The sequence below is a fragment of the Macaca fascicularis genome, chromosome 17, assembly GCF_037993035.2.
Source record: "Macaca fascicularis isolate 582-1 chromosome 17, T2T-MFA8v1.1".
In the NCBI taxonomy this organism is placed as follows: domain Eukaryota; kingdom Metazoa; phylum Chordata; class Mammalia; order Primates; family Cercopithecidae; genus Macaca; species Macaca fascicularis.
Window position 1 is genome coordinate 24,443,808 of NC_088391.1, and position 17,983 is coordinate 24,461,790.

Here is a 17,983-nt window from a genome sequence, read left to right on the forward strand (position 1 = left end):
TGTTTGTCTTGATTTTGCTTTTTTAGATTAAGTTGTTTCTGTCAATACAAGTTTTTAAGAAATACTGAATAGATTTTGAGGGAGAAGGGATACAACTTTGGAAGTTTATTTTCTTGTCTTACCATTACAAATAGTCACTGCACTTGAGTAGCATCGTATAATAACAGAATCAGAAAGGCATAACAGTTTCATTTATAGGTTTAGTCCTCTTTTTTTGAACTTTATACGATACCAGAATTAGTACAACATAACTGTAGTATAGTAATGGGAGACTGTGCTAGCATGTTCTTGCTTGTTTAAATATAAAGTGATGTGGATAGATACTATGTATGCTGGGTCTGCTTCCTTACACCCTGTTTGGCCTGTCTATAGATGCCTTCATGGGAAGCCCCAATGCTGTTCCTTTTGGAGGATGGGCTTCCATGGGGTGATGAGAGGGCAGGAGTGAGGCAGGACAGCTGGAAATGGGACTGCTGACCTTCAGTCATCACTCCAGGCCCACCTTACACTTCCTAACTCACTCACTCCTGGTTTCTGCTGCCGGGCTTTCAAAACCCCTGATGAGTGCTCGTTTCTGCAGGCTTGCCTGAACAGACCCTGAACCATTCCATCTTGTGCCTCTTTTCCTTGATTGATTTTCTCAGTCTAGACTTCACTCTGGTGTTCTCGGCTTCTGCAAAGTTGACGTGTGATTTCTTTGCCACCCATGGCCTGGCAGCAGCAGTGTAACTGAAGCCTTGTCTTAGTGCCTGGCTGATACAAATCCATAGGACTTTGGTGTCCTCTTTGGCCCAACTTGCAGACTTAAGGAAGAAAAATGTAGGCCGGGCATGTTGGCTCACGCCTGTAATCCCAGCACTTTGGGAGGCTGAGGGGGTGGATCACTTGAGGCCAGGAGTTTGAGACCAGCCTGGCCAATATAGGGAAATCCCTTGTCTACCAAAAATTTAAAAAAAAAAAAAAATTAACTGGGGTGTGTTGGTGTATGTCTGTAGTCCCAGCTACTTGGGAGGCTGAGGCAGGAGACTTGTCTGAGCCCAGGAGGTGTAGGTTGCAGTGAGTCGAGATAGCGCCACTGCACTCCAGTCTGGGCAACACAGTAAGACCCTGTCTCAAAAAATAAAAATAAAAAATAAAAATGGCGCCCAGTAGACCCCACTGTATCCCTGTTACTCCATATTACCTCCAGCAAAGCAAGATGACCGTAATTCATGAAAATTATAGGAGTTCATTGATCATTGCTGCCTGTGGTGGTACACATGCCCCTTAGGAGAAAGCCAGATTATCTCTTTTTAGGCTATTCTAAATTTATATTTACTTGCTAGAGGGTGGGAAGTGGGTGTTACTTGTCCGAGGTAGTGTCAGTAAGGTCTCCACAGCCCTAAAACTATAAAAATGGTGTTTCAGTACCTGTACCAAGGGAGACATCCCTGGATCATGGGACTATGTTTCTCTGCCTCATTGCAGATACAAACTGGAACTGCTCAATTTAGTGGTTTCAGCAGAAGGGTTTAAACCACACGTCACAGATTAGCTTACCTGGATCCACTTGGCCACTAGATTTGAAGATTTTATCTGCCTTTGCAGGCAAAAACATATAAAATTTTGAAAGATTGGGGTCCTGTTTCCTACTCCGTACCTTAACTCTTTATTAGAGTTAGATCACCTCTGTCTTAGACATCTTTAATCATACATAACCAACTTCGAGAATTTAAACTGGTCCTTAGTATGAGTATATCCTATAGTTAATTGGGTCCAATGCCTAACTAAATTCTGGCAGAACCTTCCCCTATGAGGTAATGCTAATGTCCTACCGTCTGCATAAGGCAGAACTCATTCCAGCAGGAATTCCCATCTTTTCTACCAATTCCTTTTGGGAAATGAGGTCTTTGTCATCCCGCGATTGATGCAGGACATCATTGTAATATATACACTTGCTCCATTTATATGCCAGAGATATTCCCATGCCGTGGAAGGAAGTGGAACCTTATCAGGAGGTTATCTCTCCCGATTGGAAGATACAGAAAGTACGATAATTCTCCTAGACTTCACAGGTCACTCCTCTATAAAATTCAAACACTCTTCAAGGAAAAGGGATGGTCTTAGAAGCTGCCTTTGAGAAGAACAGGGAGCTTCTGTCTCCACATTCTCCCCTTCTATCAAATCTTGGTTGTTGTCAGCTGCATGCTTCTCTGCTTGTCTTTTAAAAGGATTTCTTTCCCATTACCTTAGAAAGTAAAAGCTAGAGAAACTGGTGTCAATTTTTTACTTAAACCTGACACTATCTCTGCCTTGGACTTGCCCACATTTTTTGTTTGTTTGTTTATTGATCTGTGTTTTGACCTTTCTCTGCCTTTCACAAGCTGAGTTTCTTTTTTTTTTAACATGTACTTGCTTCATCTCCTCTTGTCAATAGCATTGAATATAAGAAATGCTCGAGGTATGAATATTTTATGTTGGCTTCTTTTGTGTGTTAAAAATAAAAATTACACTGTCTAATGATTGATGTATTTTAAGAATCAAGGACTTTCCCATATTAATGTAATTATTTTTGAATGTCCAAATTTTAGTTCTATTTCGAAATATAAAATGTATCTGCTCTAAATGTTGTCTAGTACTGGTATTATACTAACAAAAGTACTATGGCAGCCACTTTATGTAACTGATTGACCACAGCATCTCACAAACTGTGTAGAGTCCTTGAACCTTCCTAGGACTAATAGGACATAACCTCTGGCCAGAAAGTCATGTGAACATGTCATTGCAGTCCAAAGAATGCAGCTGTAAATATTTTGCAGTGTTGAACTGTGTCTTCAAGGAAGCCCAGGAAAATTGCCTACATTGGCAAATGTTTTAGCCTCATTTGAGGGGTATAGAAAAAAATAAGGCACTATGTGTCAAAAGGAGCGCAAATAAAGACAACACGCTACCTCAGAAGTTCAGGTGAAATTCCATTCCACATTTCTTTGATTTTCACTACAGAGGTAATCTTGACAATTTATAAATTATATTAATTCATGTTTTTCATGTACTTTGGAAAATGAATATTTCAGGGAAACCTGTGTTTTATAATTTTGTAAGCAGAAGTCATACCTTAAGTTTTTTAAAACGAAGTTTTTTTTTTTTTTTAAATATAACCTGTGCATTATTCTTTACTGGAAAATTCTATTGTAAGCAGATGAGCATAGCACTTACATAAGCCATCAAATGAACATTAAAATTATAATATTGTACAGAACTCATTTTTATAGTGCTATTTGGCAAAATGCAATTTTACTTTCTCTTTGGGAAGAAGATATTTTAAGCTAATAACCATTACCTACAATCTCAAAATGAGGGGCATAACTTTGAAAACTCTTGTAAAGGTACTACAGTTAGGAAGTAAGTGACTAAAGAGGTTCTCTTTCCATATGCTAGTGCCTGCCACTGTTCCTTCTGTTTTTCTCATCACTTAACATCCCCTCGTGTCTTCTGTGATGAGGTGGTGTGGAGGAGAGAGAAGAGGACCTGAACAGGAGAGCAGGATGTGATGGCTCAAGGGAGATGATGGCTCAAGGGAGCAAATGTGGTTTCTTACAGAGTAGGGAGGAGTTGTAAATTAGGGATGGAGAACGCTATCATATCACACATTTTTTTTGTATTTACCATTTCTATAACTGAGGTACATCTTAGTATCGTTAGCTTGTCAAAATTTAGTGGCAGTATTTTGTCTTGGTGGCACGTAAAATAATGGTTGATATTACAAATGATAGCATCTTATAGTTGATGAAGTATCTGAGCAGCTCTATGAGCTCTTCCCTCCGTATCACAAGAAAGTAAAATTAACAGACAGGGAGGAGGGAAAGAATTTTGCAGGGAGATAGAGAGGAGAGAGAGGGAAAACAAAACATTGTGGCTGCTTGATGTTAAAATTATCTAGACAAATTATTTTATAACTTTTATAAAATTAAATTTTACTTTTTGATACAGGGTCTTGCTCTGTCACCTAGGCTGGAGTGTACTGCAGCCTCAACCCCCTGGGCTCAGGTGATCCTCCTGCTTTAGCCTCCCATGTAGCTGAGGCCACAGGCATGCCCCTCCATACCTGGCTAACTTTTTGATTTTTGTGTGTGTGTGTGTGGAGACTGGGTCTCACTTTGTTGCCCAATCTGGGCTCAAGCTGTCCTCCTGCCTCAGCCTCCCAAAGTGTTGGGATTATAGACGTGAGCCACTGTGCACAGCAGAATTCCTGAAGATCAAATAGAGATCAGAATATCACTTTACAAGTTTGAATAAAGACCAGCTTTTTAATAATACAGGGATAGAAAGTTTGCCTCACTGGTTTGTTAAGATGCTAGTACCTTTTATTAGTAGACATCACCTGAGAACCACAGGCAAAAAACTTCTAGGAACATCTTTTAAATGAGAAGAAAGGAGACTACTAGGAATATTAAAAATGGTTTACCTTTTAAATGTACATGCTTCTTGAAAAGATTATTTCTTCAGTCTTTTCCCAGAGAGTGTCGACACAGATGTGATGTAATTACATGTCAGGAAAGTAACTTCACGGTCTGGAGGATCAGCCTGAAATGCTGATCAGTAGTCTTCTGGTCTGGGTTTTTACAGGAGCTGGAAGTCCTCTTAAATGCCTCCACATTCAGCTGGATCCAGAAGGTCTTGTGGAAATGAATGAGTGTAACTTCCTGATGCCTAAGACTTCATAACATACCTAATTTCATTACTTACATGCCAATGCAAATAAGCAGTGTTGCTGCTTGCTTATTACTTTAACTTGTTTAAACTAGGGATGCCCTTAACTTAAAAAAAAAAAAAAAAAAAAGTGCCAGTGTCATTTCTCCTCAGTTCTTTGACATAGAGTATATCCAAGTTCAGATATAGGGTAAGACAATCCAGCATAGAGCACAAGTTTAAATGTTTTCAAGCCTTGGGCAGCTTCTTAACATTTTGTGATTTTTCTCTTTCTACTCAAACAAAATTTAGTTATATCTAGGTCTTTTGGAAAGTACTAGAGCAAACAAAATGAACACTAATGAAATAATAAAACATCCCCAGTTGGAGAGGAAGGCTAGCATTTTTATTTAGTGAAAGAGACCTAGACGAGATCTCAGACATTCTAGTAATGTCATTATTATAGATGCTGAGGCCCAGAGATGTAAAATAACTTCTCCAAAGTAACAGCAATTCTGCTGTTTAGTGACAGAATCATAACTAGAAGCCTTCACTTCTTTTTATAGGATGTGCTTTATATACATAACCTTTAACATTTTCTCTCGAGTTTTTTCTGATTTTAGGTGGTGGGATGTACATAAATAAATTACCGTCATCAAAGATATGTGTTCATACTCAATAAGATTCCTTCGGTTGCAAGTAGTAGAAAGCAGTCAACAAACCGATGTAGCCAAAAAAGGAGTGCAGGGGAGAATTTAGAAAGAATCCCATACTATTTCCCAGAATCCAAAGAAGAGCAAATGGCCAAGGAAAAGATATGAATTGAGCCATTCCAAAGCCTTTGGTAGGATGAGTTTGTGTGGCTTCTCTGAAGAGTGCTGGCAAGACCATGTCCTTCTAGTAATTTGTGGTATGAGCCCCTTTGTTGAACATTTCAAGCACAAGAGTGAGCAAGCACAGGCACACATAGAGGCCATTCCCACCACCGTCAGTGCTCTTCCTTCTTACCCCCACCCACCCCAGTCTAAATCCTACCCATTTTTCAAGGTCCAGCACAGTCATTGCTTTTTCTTCAAAACTCTTCTTGGCCTGGCGCAGTGGCTCACACCTGTAATCCTAGCACTTTGGGAGGCCGAGGTGGGTGGATCGCCTGAGGTCAGGAGTTCAAGATCAGCCTGGCCAACATGGCAAAACCCCATCTCCACTAAAAATACAAAAATTAGCCTGGCACAGTGGTGCGTACCTGTAATCCGAGCTACTCAGGAGGCAGAGGCAGGAGAATCGCTTGAACCCAGGAGGTAGTGGTCGCGGTGAGCCAAGATCGCACCACTGCACTCCAGCCTGGGTGACAGAGTGAGACTCCATCTCAAAAGAAAAACAAAACAAAACTCTTTGATCTCTAGCTACACATAATCTGAGCGTGTGTGTGTGCACGCGTGCGTGCGTGTGTGTTTAATCCCAGTACTCTTGTATGTTTCTGTTTTATGACCTTTAACCTATTCGACTTGACAGAAGAATCCTACAGCATATGTAGAATAACCAGTAATTGGTCAGTTACATTAAAAGATGGGAAATCATAAAAATGATATCAATATGCAGTTCCTGTCTGCCTTAAACATTTTATCTTAAAACTTATAAATGTATGTTTAGTTGGCTGGGCATGGTGGCTCACGCCTGTAATCCCAGCACTTTGGGAGGCCGAGGTGGGCAGATCACGTGAGGTCAGGGGTTCAAGACCTGCCTGGTCACCATGGTGAAACCCCGGCTGTACTAAAAATACAAAAATTAGCTGGGCATGGTGGCGCACGCCTGTAATCCCAGCACCTCAGGTGACTGAGGCATGAGAATTGCTTGAATCTGGGAGGCAGAGGTTTCAGTGAGGCAAGAATGCACCACTGCACTCCAGCCTGGGTGACAGAGTGAGACATCATCTCAGAAAATAAATTAAATAAATGTACATTTAGTTGCTGACATGTATGTAAAACAAGGCCTTTGCTTTGAATATAGGATACTGACTGACCATCTGCTTTGTTTTTCAGAAATTAAATCTATCATTTAGTTTTTCAGTCTTGCTCTGTTGCCCAGGCTGGAGTGCAGTGGTGTGATCTCAGCTCATTGCAACGTCTACCTACCGGGTTCAAACAACTCTTATGCCTTAGCCTCCCAAATAGCTAAGACTACAGGCATGTACCATCATGCCCAGCTTTTCTTTTTCTTTTTCTTTTTTTTGGGGGGAGGGGTGGTATTTTTAGTAGAAACAGGGTTTCCTCGTGTTGCCGGGGCTGGTCTCAAACTCCTGGCCTCAAGTGATCTGCCCTCCTCTGCTTCCCAAAGTTCTGGGATTACAGGCGTGAGCCACTGCACCCAGCCCCATAATTTAGTTTAGATTTTCCATTTTGGTTTCTTTGAAAGGGAGCAAGAACTCAAACACTGTGAAACTGTCTAAATGCAGACTCTTCGTAGACTTCTGTGCTTGCCTTCCAGTCTCTAGTTGTCTCACCTGTACCTAATTTGACAGTATTGTGCTACAACTGACCTTTATATCATCTTACCAAAATATTCTACATAGTTTTCATAGAAACGCCCCCCAAACTCCCCCCATACTCATAATTTAATGGGCTTCTGTAACATATAATCAGATTACATAATTATTAAAACTAATATAAACCAGTTCTAGCATAGTTTGAACAGAAGTGTGTGGAAGTACTGGAGATTAACCTATTACCCACTAGTGTATAGTGAGCTGTGGACATCTGTCGCTATATTTAATAGCAGGGAATTGAGAGCCTTTGTTCATCTAGAGGTGAGTTAAGTAGAGGTGTATCAAAAGTGCTTCTGGTGTATTAAAATGATTTATATACCTGTCTTATCCTGTGAGACCAGCAGCTCTTGAAACGTGGTCTGGGAACCACTGGGCAGAGGTGTCCCCGAGAACCTTTCAAGGGATCAATGATGTCAAGATCATTTTTATAATAATGCTAACAGCTTTTTTAATTTTTTCCCTCTCATTCTCTAGAAATTTCTTAATTTTAGTTTCTAATATGGTAGATATCAGCAGTTAAAACTTACAAACAGAAGTTTTTTGGGGGTCTGTACATTTTTCCTTTTAAAAACATTTAAATTTAGTTTTTTAAATTTTTTAATTGACAAAATATGTGTATATTTATGGTATATAGCATGATGTTTTGATATATGTGTATGTGTGGAATGGCTAAATCAAGCTATTCACATCTGTACTTTTTAACTAATACATGCCACAGAACGTTTAAGAAAGTCTGCGCTCCTTGAGGGTAGGAACCGTGTTTCATTTGTTATTCCCAATGTGCTCTTGCATTGTCTTTTACATAGTAGGCACTCAGTAAATAGTTAAGAAATGTGTGAGAATAAAATGAATTATTTTTCAAGTATTTATGGTCTTCTAAACTGGGTCAACAAACTAGTTTTAAGTAAAGGTTTCTGTATTAATGAATAGATCTATAATTAGCAGCAGTAATGTGCAAGTGGGTGCTTTTAAGTACTTTTAAAACAAAATTTAATACCTTTCCTTTGAAATCTTAAGCGGTATTTTGAAAAAGACGAGACGTGTGGTTTAGTGGAAAGAATATGAGAATGTGTTCCTATGAGGCTTTAAAAAGAGAGCAGGCAAATCATGCCTAGGGGGCTGCATCAGGAGTAAATTGGCCTTTTAAAAATTTAAGAAGAGAAGAAGAGAAAGGAAGTGAACAGAGATGTCAGGTTACTTAGGAACATCCAGTGGATGGGAAAATTCATTGCTGATGAAGACTTTTCTGTTCACTTTGAGTAGCATTTGAAAGCTATTTTAGGTTTGAAAAGGAGATATGATAGACAGAAAATTATGATTTGAGGAAGTAAATGTTACTGCTCTATGTGAGTGGCTTTGACTGAAGAATAGTGAGGAGAGTGGTGGCCAAGTTGAAATGGGCAGTTGCTGTGGACCTGATGTCTACCCTTGAGCTGTCATATGGAGAAGGTTGATAGCACAAACCTTTAACTGAAAATTAAATTCAGCCTGTCCACCTGGAGTAGGTTCTGCTAAATAAGTGGGGAGCATTCACTTATTAAAAGGTAGCTATATTAGTCCATTTTCACACTGCTATAAAGAAATGCCTGAGACTGGGTAGTTTATAAAGAAAGAGATTTAATTGACTCATGGTTCTGCATACCTGAGGAGGCCTCAGGAAACTTACATTCATGGTGGAAAGCAAAGGGGAAGCAGGCACCAAGGTGGCAGGAGGGAGAAGTGAGAGCGCAGGAAAAAGCTGCCAGTGAGAAATCACTCATTATCACCAGAACAGCATAGGGGAAACTGCGCATGATCCAGTCACTTCCCTCGACACATGGGGATTATAATTCAAGATGAAATTTGGCTGGGGACACAGAGCCAGACCATATCAGTAGCTCTTTTAGTTGCAACATTAATGAACATATGGATATGTGACTAAACTATTTGCAGAGATAGTAGCCTAGATTTATTTTTTTATTTTATTTTATTTATTATTTAGTTTTTTTGAGACGGAGTCTTGCTCTGTTGCCAGGCTGGAGTGCGGTGGTGCTATCTTGGCTCACTGCAACCTTTGCCTCCCGGGTTCAAGTGATTCCCTTGCCTCAGCCTTCTGAGTAGCTGGGACCACAGATGCATGCCACCATGCCTGGCTAATTTTTTATATTTTAGTAGAGACAGGGTTTCACCGTGTTGGCCAAGATGGTCTTGATCTCCTGACCTTGTGATCCGCCTGCCTCGGCCTCCCAAAGTGCTGGGATTACAGCTGTGAGCCACCACGGCCTGCCTAGATTTATTTTTTTAAAGGATTAATTGTCTTCCTTTACTGGACTTTCCTCATGCATTTAAGACATTTGATATATCAGATTTTCCCAAATCTTGCTATTGTTGTGACGACTAAAGAATTTTTCTTGATAGAACTTTCAGCTTCAGTAAGAGCCAAACTTGAATATAACCTTTTTGCTTTAAGAAAATTCAAATCTGGCCGGGCGCGGTGGCTCAAGCCTGTAATCCCAGCACTTTGGGAGGCCGAGACGGGCGGATCACGAGGTCAGGAGATCGAGACCATCCTGGCTAACACGGTGAAACCCCGTCTCTACTAAGAAATACAAAAAACTAGCCAGGCGAGGTGGCGGGCGCCTGTAGTCCCAGCTACTCGGGAGGCTGAGGCAGGAGAATGGCGTAGACCCGGGAGGCGGAGCTTGCAGTGAGCTGAGATCCGGCCACTGCACTCCAGCCTGGGCTACAGAGTGAGACTCCGTCTCAAAAAAAAAAAAAAAAAAAAAAAGAAAATTCAAATCTTAATTTTATTAAAGACATTAATGCGAGGAAATTATTTGTAGAATTTAGACTTTAGTATAAAACAATTATGGCTTTTAAACTATTTTCTTCCTGCCATATTTTGGTATAAGGCAATCATGCTTCTCATCATTGCTCTTTCTGCACCTTCTTGAGATTCGTTACATATGTTGCATTAAGGGACCCTGGATACATTGATTATATACAGTGTGCTCGTAATTAGTTTGTACAGCATCCCCTAGATTTTGGAGACATTCAAAGATCACTAGAAAAATATTTTTTAGTATAAATCATGTAGGCATGGTTCTATACACATTCTACATTTTGATCAGTTTATCTGTCTCCCCCAGTGAACTGTATGCTTCTTGAAAACAGTACTGTATCTTAATCATCTTGATTCCTCAATGCCTAGATGGGGCCTTTTGCATAGCAGACATTTTGCTAATGTTAGTGGAATGAAGTAATTCTCTCTGAAAAGATGAATCATAAATGCACTACTCATGAGCCAGGGAATTTCCTGAGTCTCTTCTTAAAACCCAGGTGAATTCTTGTGGAAATATGACTGAACCTTAAATGTTTCTAACCACAGTCATACATTTCCAGGGTATCATAAAGCTGGTACCATTATGAGACATTTATATGTGTATTATATAATAAGGTGAGGTCTGTCAAGTGACCACACCACAATGCTTGGTGGCCAGTAGGCACACAATAGATGCTAGCCTTTCTTTTTCTGATTTCTCCTAGGTTTTATGTCAGGGTCACTGTAAGAATTACTAAGGATAGGGGAAATTGCCTTTCTGTTTGGACAGATATTCATAGCAGTTAAAGATTCTGTTTTGACATGCCCAGATTTATAATTCTGCAGGAAAACAGAAGTCAGAGCAGCTGGCAGGCTGAACTGGTACACAGTATAACCCAGACAGTAGACTTGCCCAGTGCCACAGTATTTTCTGGGCTGACTGTTCTAGTCACAAGGTACTCGAGAATTTTATTCGTGCACATACACACACAAGCACACACACGGTCTTTGATTTAGTGGTTTAGACTAGCTGTGTTTTCAGAAGTTACTTTGTCAAAGACGATAGCCTTTATACTCTTTAATTTGATTTTATGCCCTTTTAAACCACCTTATTTAGAAGGAGCTAAGTGTATAAAAGCTGTTGCTGGCAAAGGGCTGCAGCAGCCTAATAAACAAATCTGACAGGAGCCCAGTTTGTTACAAAGCCAAGAAAAAGGTTTCTCTCTATTCTGACCAGTGAGATTCCTAAAACTTAACTATTTTTTCTTGATTTTTGTTATTATATTTGATTGTCATATTACTAATTTAGTGTGTTAAAATACAGTCTTGAAAATGATAAGTGTTATCTCTGAATACTTTTTTTTTTTCCATTCAAGATAAGCTGTCATTGGAAGGAATAGTGGTACAAAGAGCTGAATGCCGACCAGCTGCCAGTGAAAACTACATGCGATTAAAAAGGTTGGTGTTTTGTAACTCCAGAATGATACCTGATATTTCCCTTTGGGGATTGAGATACGTGTGTTATATCGCCTATTGACTGCATTAAAACTGTGGTTATTGTTGAGCGTTTGCTTCAAAAGCTGTTTGGTTTTAAAAGCAAGTAAGTTTCTTTGGCACTAAAGAAATTTCAGTATCTGGGCTGTTTATTTGAGGTATTTTAAGCTACTTTGTTAATACATCCTGGAATCAAAGTTTTAAAACTACATTTTCTAGTTGTCTTTATACATTTTGATTCTTTAAAGACATGTGATAAGATCGTTGTACTCTTTTATTTTCCAGGGCTGTAATTTTTCCATAATAAATATGTATCCAAAATACTGTAACTGGGCCGGGCATGGTGGCACATGCCTGTAATCCCAGCACTTTGGGAGGCTGAGGTAGGTGGATCGTTCAAGCCCAGGAATTTGAGACCAACCTGGGCAATATGGTGATATCCTATCTCTACAAAAAGATAGAAAAATTAGCCGGGCATGGCTGGGGTGTGAGGATTGCTTGGGCCTGGGAAGTCAAGGCTGCAGTGAGCTGAGATCATGCCATTGCACTCCAGCCTGGGTGACCCAGTGAGACCTTGTCTCAAAAAAAAAAAAAAAAAAAAAAGGTTGTACTGTATAAAGCAAGTGTAGTTGCCAGAATATCATCCTGTTGTCTTGATCTATAGAGAAATTTTTATAAACATATACACTTTGTTAGAGAGTTTGTTTCAGGATCTTCCCCTGCCCCTGACATTTTTTATGTGGTTAACATTTTGTAGTTAGTATTTAAAGATGCTGATTGCAAATTCTTGATACCCCAAATTTTATGACATTCAAAGAGTCAGCAATTTTTTAAGCCCTGAGGAAATATATTATACCTGTTTCATAGTTTATTTTTAATGTGTTTTAGCCGCATGTGATTTAGAATTATACTTTTTTGGTCATTCATTCAGTACTTACTATCTGCCAAGTGCTTTCTTAGGAGTGAGAGAAATAGCAGGAAACAAAGCAAACAGAAATCTCTGCCTTCGTGGACCTTCCATTGTCACAGATTGTAGGTACACTGAATCGGTAGTGGAGAAGACACTGCTGAAGCAGTGGTAGTGGCCTCTTAGATATCAGCATTCTCTTCTATGTAAGAGGCCAGGTGAGCTGGATCATCTCGAAATTTTGCATCATCTTTAAAAATTTCCCTCTTTTGTCAATTAGATTGGACTCTATCTCCTGAGAATGACATAGACTTGTTCTCTTGTCAAATAATTCCTCTAATTTATATGCCTCCTTGGGGCAAATAAAAGAATGACAATCAAAATGAAAAATATTTATAACAGAAAATAGCTTTGGAAAACAGGCAGAAGATGTTTCTTTCATTGTTTTTAGCTTATAAAATTTATTGTATAGTAATAAATTTTTGAAGTCTTTTTGAAAATTTATCTCTTCATATAACTACTGAAATTGAAAAATGCAAAATCTGGTTACCAAGCTGCTTACCGAGATCTTTTTCTGTGGCCCTAATTTTTTTTAAAGGGTTCTAAAGATTTCTGATGATGAGATCAGGCAGGTCACCTGCTGTGTTTATAAAACGGCTGCTTGTTTCCTACCAAAAAAGAAGTGAAAATTGTTTAGCCTTTCAAGTGTGCTGAAAGATCAACTGTTACATAGTCATGCACTATGTAAGGACATTTGGTAGTCTCATAAGATTACAGTACTGTATTTTTTCTGTTCTTTTTCTGTGTTTAGATACACAAATACTTAAAATTGTGTTACAGTTGCCTACGGTGTTCATTACAGGAATGTGTAGCGGGGTATACTGTCTAGGTTTGTATAAGTACACTCTATAATGCTTGCACAACAGTGAAATTGCCTGACAATGCATTTCTCATGAGATATCCCCCTTGTTAAGCCATGCATGACTATATTTTAATCTTTACTTAAGTGACTTAGAAAAAGAAACAAGTGGTTCAGGAGGATCATGTGAGTTTCATGAAGTAGATGATAGATGACATAAGTCTTGAAGACAGCTTTTTTTGACCAAGTGGAGAAAGAGATTGGGTAAGAACATTAAAAACAGACATGCACAAAGACATGGGGAAGACTTTAGGGACCTGTGTGTGGTTCTGTAAGCCTGGAATGGAGGAATTGTTTGAGAGGATGTCAGAAGCTCCAGCCCAGATCTCTTTCTTCAACATCAAACATACGTACAAAAGCCGGGTTGAATGTCTGATAGACATTTCAAATATGTAAAAAACTGAACTCCAGATCTTTCTGGCAAAACCTGCTCTACTAGCATTTTTCTTGTCTCAGTTAATACCTACTCTGTCCTCTCATTTTTTCAGTCCAAAAACATTGGTTTTTAGTTAAACCTTGGTTTAGTCTTAGTTCTTGACTCCTCTCACATCCCACATCCAATGTGTCAGAAGAATCTTATTGACTGTCTCTTCAAAATATTACACATCCATAGTCTGATCACCCCATGAACTGCCATTTTTTCTCACCTGGATTGCTGCAGTAGCCTCCTACCAGAGTTCCTGCTTCCACCCTTGCCCCACTGTAGTCTCTTCTCAGCACAGTAGCCAGGGAAGTTCTTTTAAAATCTAAGTCAGATCATGCCATTCCTCTGTTCAAATGTCACTTGCAGTGCTTTCTGTATTACTCAGAGTAAAATCTAAGTCCTTACTTATAATGGTCTACAGGGTCCTATGTGATGATCCTACCACTGTCTATACCTTCTCGCCATCCTCATCTTTTTCTTCCCTCCCTTTCACTCATTCTGCTCCAACCACACCTGTCTCTTAACAATCCATGAGCACTCCAGGCACACATCCACACCGCAGCCTTTGCACAGACATTCTTTTCTGCCTGGAACATCCTTTCTCCAGATAACTGCATGGCTTGCCGCCTCACCTCTTTCACGTCTCTTCTCAAAATGCCACTTTTTCATGAGGCCTACCTTGACTACCCTACCTCTTTCTATACTTGTATTTTCTTCATAGCACACATCACGTCCTACTAAACTATGTAATTTACTTATATTTATTGCCACGTTTTCCTTCCTGCAATTTAAGTTCCCATGAAAACAAAGTTTGTTTTTTTCTTTTTTGACTTTATTTTTTGTGCATGTCTATTTGGTTCACTCATTTACATACACAAACTTGTCTACAATAGTTCATTCCTCATAGTGGGTAGTCAATAAAATATTTGGTGAGTGAATGAATGGCACAAGATGAGGTTTAAAATGTTAAAGAGTCTTAGATACTATGGTAAGAAATTTGGACAGTGTGTGCTATGACTATTAAGGAGGTATGGAAAAATTTTAAGCTGGGTGGAATCTAAAGGGATTTGTATTTTAAATAGATCATTCTGGCCATAGTATAAAGATTAGAAGCAGGGAGATAAGCTTGAAGCAGATATAATTTCCAGGTTCAAAATGTCTGAATGACTAAACAAGGTGGTTCTAGTCAGAAGGGAGATGAGAGTCTCTTTTGAGGATAGCTGGAGGTAGAGCCATTAGGACTTAATGAACTTACTTCAGACTTCTTTGGTTGTGGAATGGGAGATTCTTCTGGTTGGTGGTGGCTCTTGTGGCCTAGCTGTGAATATCCCAGATTGACTCCCGCTGTCCTGTGCATTGCAAGGGAAGTTTACACTGATGAGAGGAGAGGGATAGGGAAGTTTTTGTAGTCCCCATGTCCATTAGAATTTAATCCCGTTTGGCAGTTTACATAAAAGACTCGAAGCAGAAAATACATAAAATTGTAAGAACGATACCAAGGAACAAATTAGCAAAATAGCAAACTAATTTAAGTCATGAATTATTTTATTTACAATTACCCAACATTATCACTAAGGTGAGGCTCAAAAAATTTTTTCTGTTATTTTTAAAAACTGAACAACATGAGTTTGAAATTATTTATATATATATATATATATACACATATATATATATATGTATATATAAATAAATGTTTTTTTTTTTAAGAGACAGGATCTCACTATGTTGCCCAGGCTGATCTCAAACTCTAGGCTCAAGTGATCCTCCTCCTACCTCAGCCTCCCAAAGTGCTGGGATTATAGGCATGAGCCACCATACCTGGCCAGGCTCAAAAATATATATATATATTTTTTTTTTGAGAGACAGAGTTTTGCTCTTGTTGCCCAGGCTGGAGTACAATGATGCAATCTCGGCTCACTTCAACTTCCGCCTCCTGGGTTCAAGCGATGCTCCTGCCTCAGCCTCCCAAGTAGCTGGTATTACAGGCATGTGCCACCACGCCTGGCTAATTCTGTATTTTTAGGTGAGACGGGTTTCTCCATGTTGGTCAGGCTGGTCTCGAACTAGTCTTTGAACCTGAAGAAACACACACACCACAGACCCCCACACGTACACATGCACACACACAATTACCCTGTTACCTGAAGGATCTGTTTACAGACAATGTTGTGGAGGAAAGGAATAGCAACGTGGTAGTGCTATTGAATGTAAAAATGGAAAGGCAGATTTCAGATGTAGGTAACATTAAAGTAGAAGTGTTTGAGAACAGAATTGGTAAGTCTGAGATATTCTATACCTAGATTTTCCATAAACATGCTCACAATTTTTCAGGGCCTCCTTCCAACCGCATAGATTGTAGTCATATTCAGGTTTTTTGATGATCTGGCTCTTGTCTTGTCTTCGTTTTCAGCTATTCTCTTTTACATAGACATTATATAGTTATAGCACACTGTAACTTCTTATCCCAGATATGCTTGGCACTTTCCCATCTTATGCCTTTGCTGCTTAAATGCTGCATCTTCTACCTAGGATTTCTTTCTTTCTTTCTTTCTTTTTTTTGAGACGAGTCTTGCTCTGTTTCCCAGGCTGAAATGAAGTGGAGCGATCTCCGCTCACTCCAGCCTCTGCCTCCCAGGTTCAAGCGATTCTCCTGCCTCAGCCTCCCAAGTAACTGGGACTACAGGCATCCTCCAGCATTCCTGGCTAATTTTTGTAGTTTCTTTTTTTGTTGTTGAGACAGGGGCTCACTCTGTCGTCCAGGCTGGAGTGCAGTGGCAAGATCTCGGCTCACTGCAAGCTCCGCCTCACGGGTTCACACCATTCTCCTGCCTCAGCCTCCCGAGTAGCTGGGACTACAGGCACCCACCACCACGCCTGGCTAATTTTTTGCATTTTTAATAGAGACGGGGTTTCACCATTGTTAGCCAGGATGGTCTTGATCTTCTTATCTTGTGATCTGCCCACCTCAGCCCCTCAAAGTGCTGGGATTACAGGTATGAGCCACAAGGCCCCAGCTTCTACCTAGGATTTCTTATCTACCTCCTACCGAGATCTTTCTGAGCCTTTAAAACCAACGCAGCATCACTCACTCAGCAAAACCTCCTTATAGTTTCTGTTCCCCACTTTAATGTTTTGGGAATTCATAATTGTATCCTCTACAACATTATGAACTTCATGAGAACAGAGACTATGAGTTTTATTTTTCTTTCTTCTTTCCCTCTTATTCTCCCTGTCTCCTTTCCTTCCTTCCTTTTTTTGGTATAAATATTCAAAAGTATTTATTGGATTGAAATAGAAATGGCAAAGGTAGGTACAGAAATACGGGAATCATGAGCATTCAGCTTCTTTATTAATAATTTTTTTATTTGGGCCTACTTGAAACCTGGACTTTATTTTTCAGTTTTGTATGTATGTATATTGTTGTGCACACATGTGCACATGTCCCTTGCTTTGAGGAGAAAGTGATTTCAAAATAAATATAAAACATTTCATCAACAGTAAATCTGTTTTTCACGATATAAAGAAATGAATCTTCTATTTATAGAGGACTAGAAGAGAAAGCCTTTTCATCAAAAAAGACCTGTTCTTAAGTCAATGCATCGCTTTTCTTTAATCAGTGAGTTTTTACTGTACTATATTTTAGTAACTAGCAGCTGAACTGCATTCTTGGAAACAAATGACTACATGTATCACAAAATTTATTTAACATTTATAAATAATGATCTTTAAGAATGATTAGTCTTATTTTAGTGGGAATTTAATTTTAGTAATTCTTATAGCTCTCTGCCATTACATTTTGGCTGATAAATTAGCCAGATGTTATGAGAATTATAACCATATTCATCAAATGTAAGTTAGTAAGATTCTGTCATTCATTTAGATGAAGGTGGCAATTAAATACATACTTACATTCTAGTAAATACATACACTAAACCCAAGAAATATGTAAACCCTTCAGTCGATGAAATTCAGGCCAAGAAAGAAATTATTTCTTTCATCAGATCCCCTTGCACAATAAAAAATCCTGCAAGAATCCAGTTAGCCACCAACAAAATGTAACACTGGCTAAATAAAAACCTAATAATTTTGTTTGCCAGTCTTAAAATTGTAACAGCCTAACTTTTCATATTGAGAAGAAAAAAGTGTTCTGCTACTTATCTTACTTTTTCTTTATCTGACATTAGTTTGGATTAATCTGAATATTAGGAGAAAAATTATTTTGAATTGGT

The 17,983-nt window shown here is 39.1% G+C and overlaps 1 protein-coding gene across 1 annotated transcript in view; it reads left to right on the forward strand.

The window, feature by feature from the left end:
* Window positions 1-17,983, forward strand: part of GTF2F2 (general transcription factor IIF subunit 2) — a 169,060-nt gene that overhangs the window by 77,693 nt on the left and 73,384 nt on the right. The window contains exon 5 of the mRNA XM_005585779.4: window positions 11,387-11,468. Within this exon, the coding sequence (XP_005585836.1) occupies window positions 11,387-11,468 (82 nt within the window). The remainder of the gene's footprint in view (window positions 1-11,386; window positions 11,469-17,983) is intronic.